At 50.4% G+C, this 19,534-nt stretch overlaps 11 protein-coding genes across 11 annotated transcripts; 5 read left to right on the forward strand and 6 right to left on the reverse strand.

Moving 5' to 3' along the window:
• Positions 1–18: 18 nt before the first annotated feature.
• ARR3 (arsenicals resistance) lies at positions 19–1,203 on the reverse strand (the record flags this gene model as incomplete). Its single annotated transcript, XM_064875321.1, has 1 exon — positions 19–1,203. The coding sequence occupies one exon, from the start codon at positions 1,201–1,203 to the stop codon at positions 19–21; it is 1,185 nt and encodes a 394-aa protein (XP_064728586.1).
• A 523-nt stretch (positions 1,204–1,726) lies between these two features.
• Positions 1,727–2,221, forward strand: PMZ80_006913 (uncharacterized protein; the record flags this gene model as incomplete). Its single annotated transcript, XM_064875322.1, has 1 exon — positions 1,727–2,221. One exon carries the CDS (start codon positions 1,727–1,729, stop codon positions 2,219–2,221), a length of 495 nt encoding a protein of 164 aa, XP_064728587.1.
• Positions 2,222–2,271: 50 nt separating this feature from the next.
• Positions 2,272–3,434, reverse strand: PMZ80_006914 (uncharacterized protein; the record flags this gene model as incomplete). The annotated part of the gene is made up of 2 exons (XM_064875323.1): positions 2,272–2,639; positions 2,690–3,434. 2 exons carry the CDS (start codon positions 3,432–3,434, stop codon positions 2,272–2,274), a joined length of 1,113 nt encoding a protein of 370 aa, XP_064728588.1.
• A 1,446-nt stretch (positions 3,435–4,880) lies between these two features.
• PMZ80_006915 (uncharacterized protein) lies at positions 4,881–5,288 on the forward strand (the record flags this gene model as incomplete). Its single annotated transcript, XM_064875324.1, has 2 exons — positions 4,881–4,926; positions 4,978–5,288. 2 exons carry the CDS (start codon positions 4,881–4,883, stop codon positions 5,286–5,288), a joined length of 357 nt encoding a protein of 118 aa, XP_064728589.1.
• Positions 5,289–5,740: 452 nt separating this feature from the next.
• Positions 5,741–7,414, reverse strand: PMZ80_006916 (uncharacterized protein; the record flags this gene model as incomplete). The annotated part of the gene is made up of 1 exon (XM_064875325.1): positions 5,741–7,414. One exon carries the CDS (start codon positions 7,412–7,414, stop codon positions 5,741–5,743), a length of 1,674 nt encoding a protein of 557 aa, XP_064728590.1.
• Positions 7,415–7,760: 346 nt separating this feature from the next.
• PMZ80_006917 (uncharacterized protein) lies at positions 7,761–9,442 on the reverse strand (the record flags this gene model as incomplete). The annotated part of the gene is made up of 4 exons (XM_064875326.1): positions 7,761–7,945; positions 7,994–8,812; positions 8,862–9,339; positions 9,386–9,442. The coding sequence occupies 4 exons, from the start codon at positions 9,440–9,442 to the stop codon at positions 7,761–7,763; spliced, it is 1,539 nt and encodes a 512-aa protein (XP_064728591.1).
• A 498-nt stretch (positions 9,443–9,940) lies between these two features.
• Positions 9,941–11,066, reverse strand: PMZ80_006918 (uncharacterized protein; the record flags this gene model as incomplete). Its single annotated transcript, XM_064875327.1, has 2 exons — positions 9,941–10,931; positions 10,978–11,066. 2 exons carry the CDS (start codon positions 11,064–11,066, stop codon positions 9,941–9,943), a joined length of 1,080 nt encoding a protein of 359 aa, XP_064728592.1.
• A 260-nt stretch (positions 11,067–11,326) lies between these two features.
• Positions 11,327–12,102, reverse strand: PMZ80_006919 (uncharacterized protein; the record flags this gene model as incomplete). Its single annotated transcript, XM_064875328.1, has 4 exons — positions 11,327–11,385; positions 11,433–11,497; positions 11,544–11,602; positions 11,647–12,102. 4 exons carry the CDS (start codon positions 12,100–12,102, stop codon positions 11,327–11,329), a joined length of 639 nt encoding a protein of 212 aa, XP_064728593.1.
• Positions 12,103–12,614: 512 nt separating this feature from the next.
• PMZ80_006920 (uncharacterized protein) lies at positions 12,615–14,171 on the forward strand (the record flags this gene model as incomplete). Its single annotated transcript, XM_064875329.1, has 1 exon — positions 12,615–14,171. The coding sequence occupies one exon, from the start codon at positions 12,615–12,617 to the stop codon at positions 14,169–14,171; it is 1,557 nt and encodes a 518-aa protein (XP_064728594.1).
• Positions 14,172–15,090: 919 nt separating this feature from the next.
• On the forward strand, positions 15,091–16,499 carry TOS1 (target of Sbf; the record flags this gene model as incomplete). The annotated part of the gene is made up of 2 exons (XM_064875330.1): positions 15,091–15,318; positions 15,372–16,499. The coding sequence occupies 2 exons, from the start codon at positions 15,091–15,093 to the stop codon at positions 16,497–16,499; spliced, it is 1,356 nt and encodes a 451-aa protein (XP_064728595.1).
• Positions 16,500–17,683: 1,184 nt separating this feature from the next.
• Positions 17,684–19,102, forward strand: PMZ80_006922 (uncharacterized protein; the record flags this gene model as incomplete). Its single annotated transcript, XM_064875331.1, has 2 exons — positions 17,684–17,867; positions 17,922–19,102. The coding sequence occupies 2 exons, from the start codon at positions 17,684–17,686 to the stop codon at positions 19,100–19,102; spliced, it is 1,365 nt and encodes a 454-aa protein (XP_064728596.1).
• Between the last annotated feature and the right edge of the window lie 432 nt (positions 19,103–19,534).

Consider the following 19,534-nt stretch of genomic DNA (forward strand, 5'->3'; position numbering starts at 1 on the left):
TTGATTCAAGCTACCTCTCTAATCCTTCCAACCCCATCTCCCTGCAAACCATTTGACCACGTAGACAAGCGCGATCAGTACCGGGACTTCTATCAATGGCCCAACAGTCGTTGCTAGTGCTTCGTCACTGTTTGCCCCAAAAGTTGCCACTGCCACAGCAATCGCCAGCTCGAAATTGTTGCTAGCTGCGGTAAATGCTTGCGTTGCTGACAATCTGTAGCCGAAACCGAGCCTCTTCGTCACAAAGATTGTCGCTGTGAAGATGACGAGGAAGTACACAATGAGTGGAGCTGCCACTCTCACCACTGATACAATCTGGTGTACGACCTGTTCTCCCTGCAGCGCAAAGAGAACGATAATCGTGTAAAGCAGACCGATCAATGACCACGGCGCGATCCACTTCAAGAACTTCTGGTAGAACTCAGCACTGATTGCTCGAATGCCAAAGCGTGTGACGATGGCGGCTCCAAGCGGGATGCCAAGAAAGACGCCGACACTCTGTGCCACCAGAGAATAGCTGACACCCTGATAATCATCTCCGCTGATTACTTGCACAAAGAGGATCGCCAGAGGAGCATACAACACCATCTGCAGCACTGAGTTGATGGCAACCAAGATAGCGCAGTACTCTTCGTCTCCTCCTGCCAGACCGGTCCAGATCAGCACCATGGCAATGCATCGCGCCAGACCGACGAAGATCAGGCCTGTTCGTAGGCCCGGCTCATCTGGAAGAAATGCCCATGCTAGTGCTAGCATCAACAATGGTGCGACTATCCAGTTGACGAAGATGCTGAAGCCAATTTGTATCCATATTTGTCGATGGGCGAAGACCCGATGAAGTGTCTCATATTGGACTTTGCATAGGATAGGGTACATCATGACCAGCAAACCGACCGCGATAGGCACGGATACGCCGACAAATTCGCCTTGTTGTAACTTGTCGCTAATGTTGGGGACGAAATTCCCCAGGACCATGCCGATGATGATGGCGAGCAATATCCATAGCGCAAGCAGTCTGTCGAGCCAGCCCAGGCCAGCGTAGACAGATCTCTTGTTACCGGTTTCGGCCGGAGTTGATTCGTATCCTGAGCCTCGCTTCTCGATATCAGTGTTGAGGGAATCTTGTGGTTTGGTAGAGTCGTCATGTCGTCTTGTTGACTCGTCCATGAAGGCGGCCTCGGCGTCAGTCGTCTTTGGATCCATGTTGCTTTCCAGGTCGATTGATTGATCTGTTCGGAGCTATCGAAGGTGTCGGAATTAAGTTGAAAGCAATGCGAGGTGCTGTCGGCTCTATTTGAAGCTGCAAGGAGGTAATCTGCACTGACGCCCTTTTCTTCCTTCTCTCTTTCCTTGGCCAATCGGTGGCTCTGAGTTATGTAACTGTGGCGCTGCCAAGCGACTCCACTGCCGCAGAATCTCCAGCGATCGACAAAAGCTCGAGCAGTGACATATTTCCTGGCGCGAAGCGGGCAACGGCTTGATAATGCCTTGTTCACAAGCGACAACGTGTTCTGGGCACGCCTACTGATAACTGAAGCATAGCTAGCTAGCAGAGCCTCCTCAAATAGCAAGCACCCGGTTAGTCACTTCTGCCCGTGCACGCCATCGAACCGCGTCACTGCTACATTAATATCTCGTCTCGACCTTTCACATTCCTTGGATCGATCATCCCGACAGCAGTTTCGAGTCACGCCTCCATTGCTCAGAAAACAATCAGTAGTCAGCTATGTCATCAGCAAACCAACCTGAGTCGCCTCCATGGCACGCGGCCTTCCCAGCCCCAAAAGCTACACCCGGAGCAGTCACAGCCTCCCAGCTTCTCCAAATGATCCAACAATTCAAGGCTTCCGGCCAACCGACCTACATGCTCGTCGACGTACGCCGCAACGACCATGAAGGCGGCACCGTCAGCACATCGGTCAATCTGCCAGCTCAGAGCATGTATTACTCCTTGTCCACACTTGTTGCTTTAGTCAAGGCCACGGGATCTGTCAAGTCTGTGATCTTTTACTGCGGAAGCTCGAGAGGAAGAGGGCCGAGATCTGCAGGTTGGTTTCAGGATGCTCTGGATCAGCATGGAATTGAAGATATTAAGTCGTATATCCTTGAAGGCGGCATCAAAGGCTGGGTTAAGCAAGGCCGGCAGTCGGGACATCAAGAGATGTTGACGCTCACGGAAGGTTATGAACCAGGATATTGGGATCAACACATGGATAACTGAGTGTATGTTCTTTGCTGAATCGTGGTTGGGACACGATATCGTGTTTTCGATTAGACTTCGGTACCAGTCTTCCCAGTGGCATCGAGCTTCGGGTCCACTTTCCTTACCTCGACATCCCCAGTACCATATGTACTCCACGGCGGTACAAGCTGGTAGAAAACAGCATGGACCATGCTAGCAGCAATTGGCCCGACCCAATAGATCCAAAGCCTACCACCATTCGACCCAACATAACCCAACTCTGCGTTAGCCCCAGTCACACCTAGCGAGTATCCCGACCCAAGCCAAACCGCAAAGCATCTCCCCGGATTTGCACCCGCACCACCAAGCCCCGGCACAGCAAACGCAGTCGACAGACTCACAGTACCAACCACAAATCCCACCAAAATCGGCGCCAACGCAGGCCCAAACGTCCCGCCTGTCGTGGATCCAAACCAACACCAAACGCAAGGAATATCAGCATCAGACAAGACGAAAACTCAACTGTGAACATCTGTCTGACCGTCACCATATTCGGATCGAAGAAGCACCCTCCGACTTTCCAATCCGTTCCATTAAAAGAGGCTCTGGCCAATAACCCCGCCAATACCGCTCCCGCAAGCTGAAACCCAACGTACAAGACCAAACGCGGAAATGTCGTCAATCGGGCAAAGAAGGTCGCGAACGTGATGAACGGATTCAGATGGCCACCCGTGACCGGGCCAAACGCAAGAATGAATAAAGAGATGATTGGGATATTAGCCAGACATCCGACCAGCGGCCCCAGAAAGGCGGCCGTCCCGAATACCCCCGCAGGCCCAGTCGGCGCAGGTAACGGCGCGATATTCAACGCCGGGCTCGCATTGAACATAATAGTGAGGTAGCACAAAGCCATAGCTCCTACACCCTCCATGAGTGCCGCTTTCCACAGGGACACTTGCTTGAAGCCAGCCAAAGACCACAGTGCGCGGTGCGACATCCATGGTGCGGCATCGGGGGATTTGCTTAGGATTGATTGGGCGTCAGGATCGGAGGGGTCAAGGACGAACTCTTGGTTGCCTCCTAGACGACCGGCGTAGGCGATCGGAGTGCTGCGGAGGTGAGTGTAAGCTTCATATCGCTCTGTTGTGCAGTGGTCGAGTTTTGCTGTTGGTGGACAGGAAGGGGGGAAGGACAGGGGTCGTGGTCTCATCTGGGGAGGGCGGGATGGTGTTTTGCTGTGAACGGCTGGCATCGTTATGTCCTCCATAGTCTGTCGCTGGATTGCTGCGAGGTGGTGCTTTGTGTGTGCGGTGCTGTTCAAAATGCTTGTGGCTAGTCTTCGTCAGTCCACACATGAGACTGAGTAATAAATATGCGAAAGCAGCTCTTCCACAAGTCCAACAAGTTGAGGCTTCATGCAACCGGATTTGGCGCCAATTTCATGCTTGAAAGCAGGCCACAGCCGCTCGTGACTTGGCAGCTTCCTGACAGAAGTGCTTACCTATCCTGACTTAGACCAGTCAAAGCAAGTGAAGACAACTTGACTAAGCAGCCAGGGGTGCTCATTTGTGACCAATCAGAGAAGCATAAGCGGTGTCCATCTCGGCTTAGCTTCAACAACTTCATTCCGCTCAATATCCCCCTTCTCTCTTTCCTGCTCATTGTCAGCAACACGACAGCAAGAGTGCTTTCCGAAGCACTGGTTCTATCCATGAGGCTGAGTATGACCACACCGTGCGATGACAACTCTCATCGCCCTCGAAGTGTCAGTGGATGTCAAATATGTCCCGGATCGCTTTCAACGACAATGACATGCACCGCCCGTGGCCGCGTCGTAGTTCAAACATCCCAATATAACAGTGAGAAGTATCTCACTGCATCTTCAACAACCATCTGCCCCCATTGCACCAAAAACAACATGACAAAGCCGGCGAAGCTTCAATCAGCGCTGGCAAATCTCTCAGATATGAGCATGTTCTCAATCGCTGCTTGCCAGTTCAGCCCCCGTAATATCGAGTTTCTGCCGCCATAAAATGCAACTACCGCGTGGTCACGGAAAACTCGACAGACGCGCATGGCTTGGAAGAGTGAGATGTCACGCTGGCCGCGGCGGTACCAGGAGGCGAGATGTTCGAAGATCATGCGTAGGATCTCTGGTGGGAGAGATGCGTAGGAGGCCATGGTGTTGTTTGCTTGGTGAGTATTGAGTTGGATGCGTTGCGTGAGGAGTATAGACTGGTATCGTTGACTGTTAGTAGGTTCGGTGTGACAAGAGCAAACGTGGAAGACGGTTTGCGTGGTGGTATGGACAATCGCAATATACTACGAATGTAGTAAGTGTCTAAGACTTTGGTGGAAGATGATGCGATCCTCGTTTGTTTGGCGATGGTATGGTGGCGTGAGCAAACGTTGCTGCGCGCTATACATGCTGCGCAGTGCAATGAAAGGTTCTTTTCACTTCGCGCAACGCACACACCGGCGATATGTATATCACTACGAGTGACGAAGACCGCAGAATATGCCAGAATGCCTGCGAGCTGATGGGTGCTGGACTGTCACTTCGAGCAATCGCCCTCATAAGCTGCGACTTCCCAGCTTTCTTCTCCTCTGCTGTACCATTTCCATCGTTACAGCAACTGCAAGCATTGGTCTCCTCTCTACACAACTCGAAGCGTTCGTTGTATTAAGAAAGTCCACGATGAAGCACGGCAATGTCTCGTCTACGCAGGCGACCCCGCGCAAAGGTATGCATGGCATCTTCCCACTAGCGATTTTGGAATACTGACGCCCCCCAGAAGAATCAAAATCTGCTTCAAGACCTACATCGCCGATTTCCCCGAAGCAGAGCTTTCGCCGAATAGCTTCGTTCTTCCAACGACCGCCATCAACACCCAAAATGGCACAACAGTCCTTTTCGACTGAAGCACGATCGACTGATGATTCACTTCAAATCATCAACAACAACTCCGACGGCAATCTGAGTACGAATTCAGAAGCGTTCTATATGAACATGGAGTCCTCCCAGCACATCACTCGGCAGAGTCTAGTCGATGGGACAATTTATGGAGGCGACAGGGGGAGCAAGGGTGATTCTTCACCGACATGAAGGATAGGCCCTAGACGCGATACGAGATTGTTATTATATTTGTCTTTTGGGTTTTGGGATGGGATGAGCTTGAAGTGAAGAGGACACGAAGATGTTCGAAATGTGAGACGAATCTCACTCACCAAAATTGTCGGCTGAACACTTTCAAACAACATCTGTGAAAATGAGCTTGAGGCAAGGAACATTTGTCAGGAACTTGAGCAAAGAAGTAACAGGTCGGTATTGCGCCGAGCTGGTGGATTCGGAAGGTGCGAAGCAGATTCTTGATTTTCAATTCTCGGGAGCACCCCAGTATCCTGAGACCAAATTCTGAAAATGGAATTTTTGTACCGAGAAATCGTGCCTCAACTGTGGCGCATCTGATCCGTGCCAAGTCCTGTCCATGCCAGTGTTCGTAGCTCACAATATACCTACACCTCGAAAATAGCCCTATACAGCCTTCCGACAATATCCTACTCATACAGCGTATCTTCATCATCCATACCCTCAACATGATCATCATCCCCACAAAGCATAAGCCCAACATCCACACTCTCCTCCAGCACTTTTCTTGCCTCCTCTTCCGCCTTCCCTGTCCTAGCTCCTCTGCTTGACAACAGGTTCATGTCTTCTATGACCAACTTGACAATAACCTCGGGCAGTAGCACACAGTCAATCGCTCGCCCAAGACCAGCTAGCTTGAAACTCTTATCGCTCCTGGTCGCCTTCTTGAGCGCTTTCGTCACCTCGACATCCTCTGCAATTGCCGCAGAAATGACTTTAGCTCCATGAGGGCCATAGTACCCGTTATGGATCGTCGTAACGGCTGTTACGTCAAAGTAGCGCTTGATGGCGGTCTGATTGCCCTTAGCAGCACTGATCGCGTCATCCAGTACAGTGAGGTAATGTGATGTTTTCTTGCGTTGTATGATGGATGGTAGAGACTTGATGTGTTTCCGTAGGCGGGAGGATGAGCCTAGATCGTCGAAATTAATTTCGGGATATCCCTTTTCTGCCCATGTACGCTTCGCATCTTGTATTCTGTGATCGAAGCAGAACTTTTGCTGTTTCGAAAGAGGTAGCTTCGAGAGATCGGAAGAGGGAAGGTCGAGATCGGCTTTGAGTAAGGAACGCTTGCACATGGGGCAGAGGACATGATCTGGATCAAGTTCCGGCTGTTTGCTCTCTTCCAGATCGCTCTTCTCAATCACGCCGAGGCGTGCTCTGGTCGCCTCGTCAAACTTGTACTCGATGAACGAGTCGGCAGAAGAGAGAGAAGAGTCTGAACCACGCCGTTGCCGAGACCTCTCTGGCTTATCAAACAATGACTCTTTGGAACCATCGGTTGTGCTTCCTTTGCGGATCTCTATGTCGTCGTCGAAATCATCTGGTATAAAAAATGCTCGTTTCGGTGACGGTGACCGTTTCGAAGGGCTCTGTGTAAGTAATACCATTTTCTTGTTCTTCTCAGAAACTCTAGATGGAGGCGTAGGCGGTATGTCATCTGCTGCCACGAATGCCTTGGCCTTCCCTTTCTTCTCTGGTGTTGCAGGTTCTTGTGGCGCTGGTACATACTTCCGTGACTTGTACACTTGAGTTCTCTTCTTTTGACTTGATTGAGACGCTTGTGATAGCCAGTCGGGCTCATTTTGGGATTTGGAGATTGGCATCGTCTCCGGTATCGTGCTTGATATGTCCTCATCCTTGTCCTGCTTCAGCCTCTTCGATGCGCGCCTGTTTCCATCTGTTTTCTGTAGAGGCCTTTTCAACTGCGACGACTGCGTGCTGGCTGGGGTTGGCAATGTTGTCTCGACTGGCTTCGGCAATATTGCTTCTTCATCGTCACTACTCTCAGGTGGCCTGTTCACATCTTCCTCAACATCGGCCATGTCGATCGCTGTTGGAATACCTGGGGCAGCCGCGACTGCTGATGTACTGCCTACGGCACTGCTTCTAGCAGCGACGACTTTAAGCAGACTTGGAACGTTCCTTCTTCGAGCAGCACTTGGGCCAAGTCGTCTCAACTGCTCATTCCGTGCTTGTCTTTCCGCGATGACTTTTGGGTCGTTGGAGAAGGCGTGGATTGGTTGATAGTGATTGTTTGCAGCTGTCAGATATGTACGCGAGTAGCTTGAATCTTGCTGCATGTGTTATCTTGTGATCGAACATAAAGAAAACCTGGTAAGCTACATTGGACAGAGTATGATACCACAATAGCTACTGACAGCTTGGTTGTACAACTCCGAAAGGGTACCCCACCCTTCACCAGAGACGCGTTTGCGACGCGACGCGTTCTGAAGCTTCACTTCCACATGGAATACAATACGGAGTAGCACCTTCCAATTCAATGGACCCAGCGCTTTACATGCTTAGAGTTGTGCTTAAAACGCTTGATTAGTTGGATCAGCGGGTGAACAGCTCTACAACAATCGAGCGTTCTTTCGTTCAGGACAAGAGACTAGAGGCAAGATGATGGCATTGGCAGTATTGACTCTACAAAGTCTGTCTAAAGCCGACTTGACCCTCAAGGACGATCTCTCCTCGATCCGCCTTCTTGTTCTTTCTAGAATACACCCAAAAGTTCTTGAGGACATGCAAAACAGTCAAGACCTGAGTTGCAATCACAGTAGCGTTACCAGGAAGATATTCCGGCGCGTCTTGCTGTCGGTAGATGTTGGCTGTCTCCGTTAGCTAAGATGTAACACACACAGTGAACGCAAACCTACCTGAAATGATACCGCCGATGGCTCCGCCTCCAATTAGAAGCGCACTAGCAACACTTCGCTTCATTTGCCCAACAATATTGTTGTGCATGTAACTCAGAATCGTGGGGACGTTACTGTTAGCCCCCATCACACCGAGGAAGACACCAGCGTATCGGGTTGCTGGTGATGACCGTGCGAAGGCCATCATCGCAACACCAACGATCGCAAGTGTGCAATTGAGTATCAGGATCAGCCCTCGCTTGCGGAAGCGATCTGCTGCCCATGCTGTCGCGAACATCCAAGGTGCCGCTACCACGTAGGGTGGGAAAGCAAGGATTTGACTCATTGCGATCGAGTAGCCCATGTCATTCCTCAGAATAATCGGTAAAAAGAAGCCGAAGCTATATGTTACCGTGTTGTTGAGCAGATACAGCCAAGCGAATTCCCAGATCTTCCAATCACGGAGGTGTCGCAGTACCGTTTGAACAGTGAGCTTGTCAACGACAGCGTCGCCTCGATCTCGCTCGATACGGGACAGAACGATCCTCGCTTCATCCATGGTGAGGAATGCTTTGCGTGTGATGAGGTGTGGCTTTGTGCTTTTGTCTGGGAAGTCGATGATCAGGATGTATCCCATGAGCCCCAGCGCCACTGTAATGATGCCTTCCATTATGAATATCCATCTCCAGCCAGCGAGGTTGCCAACGCCATCCATCAAGGACAGGCCATAGGCTAGGATGTTGGAGAAGCCCGAGGCCAACAGTGCGAGAAGGTAAAACGCGCTGAATCTTTTTTGTACCTCGTATCGCAAATACCAGCATGAAAGCAGGAACACACAACCTTGAAGTTATCAGTACGAGGAGCTCAGCATATGACGAGACATGCTTACCCGGATAGTACCCAGCCTCGAGTACGCCTAATATGATCCTGCAGCCAAGCAACTCTGTCCATCTGTTGGTAAAGCCAATACCGATGCAGAGGATGCCCCAGGCGACAACCAGTGAAGGTAACCACAATCCGGCCCCGATCTTCCTGATGACAATGTTTGCGGGAAATTGGCAGATAACATACGGCACAAAAAAAATCATGGTGATTATCGAATACCTGGCACCCACCGATAGCTCCAGGTCTTCGTCCATGCCCGCTATGCGAGCGTTTGGCAGGTTGACACGGTCGATAAGCGCGAAGGAATAGATCGTGGCCAGTACTGGAAGAAGTCGAAAGTCGATCTTACGGACGATTCGTCGAGTCTCCTTGTCCTCTTTCTCGGGCGGTCCAGCAGCGGAGGCTGAGCGGTCTTCTTCGACCAGGACATCCTCGACTGCGACGCCATGATCTCTGCCTTCGTGAACATGTCTTCCCTGTTTCTACAAGTTGTGTGAGCGCTGCGACGCCAATGCGACGTAGACTTACTCCTTCATAGTGGCCCACTTCAATGTCCTTCTCGGACTTTGAGTCATGGGTAGACATTTCGAGACAGCCTTTATGAGACAGGTCCGAGAGTTGGAGAGGTCGAGGTGGGAAATTCCATGTGAAGGGGTATGGAAGCTCTTGTTATATTCGACGAATACGGCCGGCAGCAGCACGCGTTCTGACTCGATCCTAGGATTCATTCTCGGCGTTGAAAGCTTGATTTTGAGCCGCGTTCCCGCTGCTGCTGCTGCTGCTGCGCCACCACTCCATAGCCGAACACCGTGCCTCGGTGTTTCGCGGAGAGCGTGTCGATCTTGACCAAGCACAGCTGTATCAAAGCCGGAGTGCCGCTGCCAAGCATTTGGAGTGTACCGAACCGGGGTGACAATGCGGGGAGGGAGGTTGAAAAACGACCCTCTCCAGCATTGGCAGCTCATATGTTGTCAGTCGGAAAGCAGCCTTCGCCAGCATCGGCAGCTCGTATACAAAGCAGTCGATGATCGGAAACCATAAAGCAATGGTGTTCTGCTTCTTGGAATATGGTCGTTGTGGCTGTCAGGCTCCCATCATGCGCCTAGCTGGCTGTTTTTTCATACCGCCACCCTTATTGTACTGTACTGCTTTGTGTCTCTTCTCCTCGTAGCCGGCGTCAGGACCTTTGTGTCCTTCTAGCCAGCAGTTTGTACAATAAAGATCGCCATCACAGCCAATGCAGCTAAGTGTCGCGTCTTCGTTACATATGGTGCACCACGAATCTATCTCCTCGTCGGTGTATCCTTTCGGCTGTTGCTTAGCTGTTGGTCTCTCAGCCGACGTCTTCATGCTAGTAGGCACAGACGGCACGCCTAGGTTCGCAAATCTCGAAGCAAGTTCATCGTCCACTGCGACTTCCGAATATGAAGGCGGCAGATCTGGCTCCTTTGCGGGTGCTGATGGCAGGTTCAAGCCAATTGATGCTGAGGTCTGTGTATTAGATCCACGCCCGGAGCCGCTGGAGGATTCTGCATTAGTTGTCTCAGCATCTATTGCAACCTCGGGTTCATGCTTTATCTGATCGAGCACTTTTGCTAGATACTGGTCGGCTTCATCGTCAAGTTCGTCTTCAATCGGCTCTGGCATGTTGGACATCTGTGTTCGAGCTTCGCGCACGTCATTACCGATGCTATCAATCTCCTTTTGATCATCGGCTGACTCGTCGTGCTGAGCTGTTCGAGTTTCAGAATCATGATTGACATTCTCCGCTTGCTTTAGGCTGCTTTGCGCTGTCTTGAGGAGCTCGTTAATTTGACTTTCTTCATCCTTTGGGACCACCCAAGATTCTTCTGGCCCGAGTTCAGCAAGCATTTCCTCAATGGTCTTTCCATTTTCAGCTTCCGAAGTGATCAGGCCGCCACTGTCAGTCGCGCCTGCCAGACCACTTGACGAGGTAGAAGAATGGCTCTTGCCGTTCAGGGACTTGAAGCGGGATACCAATTCACCATGTAAAGCTCGTGCCGGGGCTGGGTCAACGGGCAGATTGACTTCACTAGACGGTTCGAAAACAGGTCTTCCCCGGTCAGCGGCCGTAAGCCTATGCGCGTGTTGGTACCTACTTCTTTGAGTCCAAATCGATAGTAGATTTCCTCAGCGCATTCAGTCGTGCTAGCAATGCATTATCTGCACTACCATTGACATCGCTCATGGCGTAATAGGCTTCGCGCAAATTAAAGAATGATCTAGAAAAATGGCGGAGTGCCGTAAATATGCTGGGGCTATCGATACCAGTATATAGTATCAGAAAGTCTTTGGAGTCTCAGAGTCGGAAGCCATTGCTCCTTTGTCCGAGAGAGATGACGTATCATGGCTCGCGGCCCTGCAGAGTGTCGATTCCGCTACGATATTGCACCTAATTCCTGCTCCTGAACAAATCAATCATTGCTTGTACACGAGTCCAAATTCTGGTCAAGATGGTTGACTGAGCAGCTGCATAGCACTTTGGAAAGCTTCCATCACTCTTTCGTCTACGTTCGTTAGCAAGTTCTTCGACCTTTCGCCCTACCTTACTCACAATGCTGCTCCTGCCGTGCCAGAGACGTTTCGGAATTTTGTACGAATGCAGATTGGGTCTTGATTCTGCAGGTCGTCAAAAACCACCCAACAATCAAGAAAAAGTACATACCTCTTCAGAGCACGACTAGTCTCTCGTTCATTCGAGACTTGCATCCACAGCAGGAATTGCTAAAATGTTAGCAATTGAGCCACGATCAATAGCATCGACTAACTTTGAATCGTGCGTCAAATCCGTCCATAATGTCTTTCTCCTGAGCGATCACGTTTCCAACCTCCTTGTGATAATCGTTTTCGAGCACATCCCAACTCTCAATGCCGTTAACAACATCCTGAGGATCCTGCTCTTGCAATTGCTGCTCGAATGCTACGAACTCTCGATCAAGCTTCCCTTGGAACTGCTTGACGGCGTCTCCAAAAGCTAAGCCTTTGGGTGTAGAGTTTGGGCCAGAGGTTTGGTTGTTAGCCATGTCAGTAGTTCTACCGTCGACATTCTCCTCTTGGCTGCCGTCGTCTTCCCTAGGGATTCCTAGACTTTGAGCAGATGTGGGTGGCTGGTTCTCTCGAGGTGGCACGAATGTCGCTTGAGAGGAACTTATTTGAGCAACATCATGCTCTGTTCCCTGAGCATCAGCCGCGGATGTGCGATCTTCAGCTTCAGACTTTGCCATCTCGACGTTGTTGAGTATACGACGCGGTCTCTGGCGTAATGAGAATTCCAAAGGAAACAGAGACAATAAACTACAATCGATCATTTTCCATGGCCAACAGGATATCTCTATCGAAGAACGCGTTCTCGCGCGCCTTCCGTGTTCCATGAAGATGGCTGCCGGCACGAGTACGCGTAATCACGTGATACTGCATGCGTCATGCGTTCGTGGTCACCACTGTGCGTGGTTGCCTTTCTATGTTTGCCGATAGATCTTGCTGTTTGGTACCAGCAGGTATTTATCAGATTGTGGTACCTCGGATTATGCTCTCGACAACGACCCAGGCGTGGTAATCGCGTCCATACAGCACTAATACCACCATGTTGTCCGCGCCTCGTCGCCCTACTCAAGTCTGCACCTGCAGCAGGAGGCGCCTGCGAATCCGGCTGCAGCCTATCCTCTACATCGCACCTGGCTGAGCTCTACGCATATTGAGTGATCTGGAAACTATCACAAACCAGGACGGATGCAAAATGGACTGTGATATCTGTCTCAAACCTTCTGGCGAGTCTGTTGATTTCCTCTGCACAAATTGTGCCCGCAGTGCGGCCTATGTGCCTCGACTCGAGTATGCACGGATGCTTCTAGAGAGAGACGCTGCGAAGTCTAGTGTCGAACGAGCAGTCAGAACCGAAACACAAGGCCCGTCTGACGTAACCACACCGAGTCAAGATGAGATCATTTGGCAGCAAGAATGCAAGCAGGTACACGCCAGCGAAAGTAAGAGGCGCATGAATCAAATTGGACACCAAAAGGAAAGCCTAAAACATGAATCTGAGGAACTCAAGGCACAGATCGAAGAACTCAAGGCAAGAATCGTCGAGAAGAAACAAATGTTGGGAACTGTCGAAAAGAAAGTACCACACAGGTGGGAAGAAGATCTCATCAAAATTACCACGGCTAGTCGCAAAGCATCGTCGTCGATCTTGCAAATACAACAGAAGTCTGTCGGTAGCAGAGCCACTTTATGCCGAGAGGCGGCCTCTTTGATGAGGTTACGGCAAAGGCGCAGACAACGAGATGCGCCTGGTCGTGAGCAATACTCGATTGCAGGTCTGACTTTACCAGATTTGCGTGAGATCAGCAACGTCAGATGTGCAGATTTGACTGCAGTGCTGGGTAGTGTCGCCCATCTTGTACTGCTAGTTGCATTCTACCTAGGCATTCGCCTGCCCGCGGAGATAACACTACCCTCGAGGATTCATCCTATGCCTACTGTGACTGCTCCGTTCGCATCTTACAGAGGGAGATTACCGGATGCGCTAGGTTCTGTATCGGCGATGTCAGTACCGAGCAGTCCCTCAGCATCTAGGCATGAAACGGGTGCATCAGTCAGGCCTCGACCTTTGTTCATCGGCTCCGAGAACCGGGATGAGAGGATTTTCAACTTTCAGAAGAATGAACCCCAAGCATTCAACATGTTCGTCGAAGGACTTGCTTTGCTGGCGTGGGATGTAGCCTGGCTTTGCCGGAGTCAAGGTTTCACAACAGGCACGAATTCATGGGAAGAGATCTGCAACATTGGGAAGAATCTTCACCAACTGCTCATCGCTAACCCCCAAGCACCGAGCATTGCACGCATGCAGTCCGATAGGCTCATACAGAAGCGCCCAGGGCAGATCAGGCAGTCTTCGTCGCCATTGCACGATACTCGCAAAGAGGCGGCCGGCAAATTGGGTCAGGCGTCTGATGTGAGTGCTCCTAGTCAGTTACCGAGAACGTCTAGGAGTGAGAACTTCCGCTCCTGGGTTTTTCTCTCGTGGCAAGCGGTAGCTTTGTCGCTCAGGAAAACACTACTCACCGAGATCACTAGCGCTGAGTGGGAGTTATTGCAAGACCAAGAGTGGGATGATGGTGGGGAACAATTCGATGAGGCTGTATTCGTCAAAACAAGAACATTAGATGGTCAGCAGTATGACGATGCGAGGAGTATTATGACCACAAGAACTCGACTTGATGAGGAATCATTGTCAGCTAGAACACCAGGCACGAGCGGTTGGACCAAGCTCAAAAGCAGAGAGCAGCCATAGTCCTAGAGCAATCCACATCGCGAAAGTCCATCAGATTCGCAAGGCTTATCTCATCAGCGTCTGATTGCTCTGCCGTTCAATGATATGGGAATGCTTTCACCTTCATGGATAGATATATCGCAAGCGCCGCTCTAGCAGCTGATTTCATTGCTTTGGACACAAGTTGCAAATGTTGACACGAACCAGGGAGAAAAAGCAAACGAACTCATCAAGAGTCAAATACTCTAGTGTCTCGTGCGCAATCTTACTCAGACGAGTCAGGCTTGGAAGGGATCCTCCGCTAGGTTCGCCCAGCCTTGGCTTTAACCCAGATCTCCTGCCAAGCACAGACCAGCGCCAGCCGACCCCTGGAATTCTATGCCCTCTCTTACACCCGCCTCTACAGGCCGCGCAAACACTGCTTGTCATCGCAAAGTGTTATCGGAAAGTGTATTTGATCATGCTTAGTCTGCGTCTCATCTCGAGGCGTCAATCGCAACGCCGAGAATCTGCCAAGTGGCACTTCCGGGGTGGGATCTGTCTTGAGAAAAGGCTAGAGATATTGCGAAGATGATGCATCAGGTGCGCACCGACGTACTCATAACCCAGCCTCCATCCTTGAACACCCTTTCGATCTTCAGCATATTGATACTTGCGTGTGGCTTTCAAGGCTCGTGTGCCTTCGTCACTCTTTTGCTTCCAGTCACGAGCAAAGAGGCTGTCCGTTCTTTCCTGTCACTCACTTACATCACCGCGTTGAGCCGGCGCCAGTCATCAAGACATCACGCGAACAGATCACACTTCTCACCTAACCTCTACCTCAAAAGCATTTCCGGATCTACTATCATCAGCATTAGACGGTACATTGAGTGTACACCATTGATCTGATCACGGATCCTATTCTTATCAAACTTGGATAGACTCGGATCTACCTATCAACATGAAGTACACAACCACAATCGCGGCAGTGGTTGCTGCCTCCGCCAGCACTGTCCTTGGCGACGCCCAACAGATCAACGGAAATTGGTACAGCAGTGCCGTTGAACGGATTGTCTTTACAGATTGGGGCCAGGCCGGCACTTATAGCAAAGTCACAGACATGAGCAATGGCCAATGTACGAAAGAGCAAGTCAGCTTCAGCGGCGGCATGTCGCCATTAGATGGAGAGGTAAGTTCCGACTGCGCTGCATGCTGCGCAATCATGCTAAATAACTCTGTCAGGTATCATGGCACTTCCGAGGTCCTATGCATTTGAAGCAGTTCGCATTTTATACACCCGGAAGCAGCAGTGCAAAACGCTGGGTCAAGCCTAACTCATCTGAAAGGCGACATGGTCACGGTCATCAGGAGCGTGCTGTTGGAGATATTGTTACTGCAACTATAAATGGCCAGGTTGTTACCTGGGCAAACAACTACGGCGGCGCGGCTGCTGCGACTCCAGCTCCAAGCGCATCATCAGTCGGCGTCGCTGCGGCCCCGGCAGCTGCGCCGAGCAAGGCCGCTCAATCCTCGTCGGCGCCAAAAGTCGAGAAGAACTCTTCGATCCCAGTCGTCAACGCTGGCGCCGGCAACTGGGGACGACAGGCCTACTACAATGCTGAGTCCACAACAGCCGATGGCCTCGTCTTCTTGAACAACATGGGTGGTCAGGGTTCGGGCGTCTTTGACAATAACATGGGCAACTCCCTCTCGTACATGGCAGCCGACACAAAGAGCGGCTCCGCCTCAGAACAGGTTCTCGCTGATACTCTGATCGAAGACAACACCGAAGTCATCATTTACTCCGATAAGCCCTGTGATGGAGACAGCTGCGGCGCCCATCGCCCCGGCACGGTCGCATACCACGGCTTCGATGGCGAGAACAAGCTTTTCCTACTTGAGTTCGACATGCCCATGTCCGGCAAGACGGGCTGGAACATGGACATGCCAGCTGCGTGGATGTTAAACGCTGCGATTGCCCGAACAGAGCAGTATGGCGATTGCTCTTGCTGGGGAAGCGGCTGCGGTGAGTGGGATGTCTTTGAGGTTCTGGATTCTGGAAATCACAGAGCGATATCGGCTATTCATGCGGGTGCTATGTCTGGTACTGAGACTCATTACTTTGAGAGACCGGTCAGCAAGACGATCAAGGCCGCTGTTGTCTTTGATGGTGCGAACTCTTCTGGACAGGTCATTGTACTGTCGGATGACACAAACTTTGATGCCGTTCTTGCGGATGATATTGTTGCTCAATTTGGGACGAAGCCCGCTGGACAGGGAGTCCTTGCGGGCGCTGCGCGGATTGCGGGCGAAGTTGGTGATATGGTTGAGAAGTTGACGGCTACATTCAAGCTTGGGTCATTCTCATGATAGGAAGCGCTGCCTTTGCGTTGGAATTGGTTGGACTGGTCAGTTGAGTCTAGATTTGGTTGGACATATCGAAGGGGTTGTTGGATATTGGAACAGTTATCTCTATATAGCACTGCTCTAGATGAGCTTACCAATACATCATCAGTTATCTATATCGGTGCTTTCTGCGTATGTGAATAATGTTACCGGTAGTTCCTCCTTGGTGGTCGGAGCCAGTATCGTTATTTGCAAAATAACTGAGGGTCTTGGCATTCTGGCGATTCTTCTTCTTCCTCGAAGTCGTATTTAGAGGTACCTGCTCGCGCACTATATATACACCTAGCTATAGTAAAATGTGTATTAGAAGATAGCCCTTGCTTAGGACTATCTCGGCGTACTTATAGTCTCTATGCTAGACGTAAGGGAACTATATAGTCGTCGCGACTAAAATTCGAGCACTGAATACCAGAAAAAGAAGTAAGTTAGCCGACTCAACCTGTGTACTACTCAAAGTCAACTCTTCGTTTACTACTGTAGAACTGGTGCTATTGGAACACCTAGATAGACTAATTAATTTGATCATGAGGATATCAGGTTTCTAGTACCTGTTGTAGATTTCATGGCATATTCTTGCCTAGAAATTACAGTCTTTGAGAGGAGGAAGAATCGCCAGAATGCCAAGACCCTCAGTTATTTTGCAAATGACGATAATCTTGGCAAAAACGACTGATGGTCCGTGCATTTGCTCTTTTCTTACGACCGCCCTCTGCCGGTCCTACTGACAACTCATAATTGCTGCGCATGGATCTACGATGAGATGCCTACATTGCTTCGAGCTATTGATACGTTGCAAGTAAGCGGTCCTGCCTGACCGATGCAGAGCGACATGTATTCATGAAGAATAGCCGCAGGAAGGAGCACCACATCGCTCTTTCCGCAAGCAGCGAACAAACGACAGAGGACTTGCACGGCAGCAAAAGTGAAGTGAACGTTTACTGATTCACTGACAATCAAGTTACTTATACTAGCAGCAATGTCCAGCATGCCAAATTCACTTCTACAACCTTGACCTTGCTGTTTGTCCGTTTCTTTTCAAATGCTTGATCTTCACCAACCGCTTTCAAAGCCTCTGCATTTTCTTTCATGGCTACGGCTAACAGATCGATACTGAATCAACCACAGATCTACTCATTCACAGCACCAGCATGCCTCATTCAGACCCTCAGTTCGGGTCTTCCTCGCCTTACAGTCCACCCTCTTCCTATCATGGCACGATGCAAGAGCAGGATCTGTCAGATAATGAGTCTATGGCCATGTCAGTGGACAGTTCGCCTTCGTACAGCCCGCCTTCATCATCAAGGTCGTTGAAGAGGGCATCTCTTGATATCGGTGCGTTTTGTGGATTGGATTGCAAGAGAACTTCCCTGTGCTGACGAGATGCAGAACTAACGATCAGAAAGAGAAGACGTACCTCCACCAATGACTTTGACCTGAAATGTTCAGACATGCAAAGCCCTGGAACCAGCCCAACGGCACAACTACAAGGTTTGTCTCAGGACAGCTACGACCATCAGATGATCAACCCGGCACGACTGGCACTCATACAAAAAGGAGCAGATTCAGGTCCAACACCTGCGCCAGTATCTGCCGACCCAAGGTCACCAGTGTCCAAGCGAGCTCAGAAGCTGGCCCAGGGCACCTCAGCGACAGTGATACAAGGTCAAATGAACAGGCTACAAAATATGCTGGACAAGATTCGTGTCATGGACGCGGACCACATGAATGCTCCGCAAACGTGGGCAGCTCTGCAAAAACGTATTAAGAAACTTGGAGAGGGCCTTATGCACCCGCATAAAGATGTTGGCCGGCAAAGTCTTGAAGAGGCACGAGGGCTTAAGTCACAGGCAGAGGCATATGTTCATCACAACAGAGTACACTTTGAGAGACTTCCAGGGTCTCTTGAACAAGACGAAAGCAGTGATGAAGATAGCGATGGCGTGACACCACTAGCTTGGAAGTCTCGTCCACTGAAAAGCGGTGCTATTCTAGCTACGCCAGACGATGACCAGCCATTCAAACGGAGAAAACTTTCTTCTACCGAATCTCATTCAGAATATGATGGATTTCGGCAAATCAGCTACGGGAGCACAACGTCTTCCGCAGCATCTACGTTTACATCTTTTGCATCCTCAGGCTCAATCGCAACAGAGACAGAAATCGAGGACTTCCTCTCCGACCTTAGCGATGATATTCAAGCCTCTACCCTCAAGAACCTCTGTCCAGACAACATGCGTGGTACATTCTGCCACAAGCCGGACGAGTGTCACACGCAAGGTCGCTTTTTTGCGTGCCCTGAATACGCTGTCTTGAAGAAATGCCCACATGAGAAGGAGAACTCACTAACACATATTGGGTACAAGCATACGATCAATGGCTGTACAGCTCATCACAAGGCGGATTGTAAGAGGACGCACAAAGATGGACGGCCGTGTCGGGTCAAGGTTGTGTATTTCCATGTGAGAGCCAGCTGTATGACATTGCGAGGTGGCAAGAAGTGCCAGATGACACCTTGTCAGTGGGGACACGACTTTGAGAGTATCAGGAGGGCAGTCATGAAGATCTAGCTGGGCATCGTATCGTGCATTCCTACCTAGCGTATGTTATGTGTGTACGGCGTAACTTGCAGTGTTGCCAACGACAAATCATGAGATATTACGATATTGCCTCGAGCAGTAGAGCGAACCCTACACATCAATTTGCGGACATACCTGATTTCATAGCTTCAGCGGCATCCTAGATTAGTAGCGTATGTACAGCTGGCCAGCACTCAGAATATATGGCGCTTCTAGGAATGGAGAAATCTTGTCTCCCAAGAATTGAACGAGACAGCAAGCATCATCACAGGACATCCATTAAACGTCGATCGATATTCAGTGCCAATGCACATCTAGTTACTCTCTACTCCGTACCGTCCGATCACCCCTGGTCTCACGTGTGTTGAGTGCCTTATCGCCTGGCTCGGCACTCACCTGCGCAAACATAACAAACAAAAGTCG

The sequence above is a fragment of the Knufia obscura genome (assembly GCF_036327395.1).
Source record: "Knufia obscura strain CCFEE 5817 isolate CBS 148926 chromosome Unknown scaffold_8, whole genome shotgun sequence".
In the NCBI taxonomy this organism is placed as follows: Eukaryota; Fungi; Ascomycota; class Eurotiomycetes; order Chaetothyriales; family Trichomeriaceae; genus Knufia; species Knufia obscura.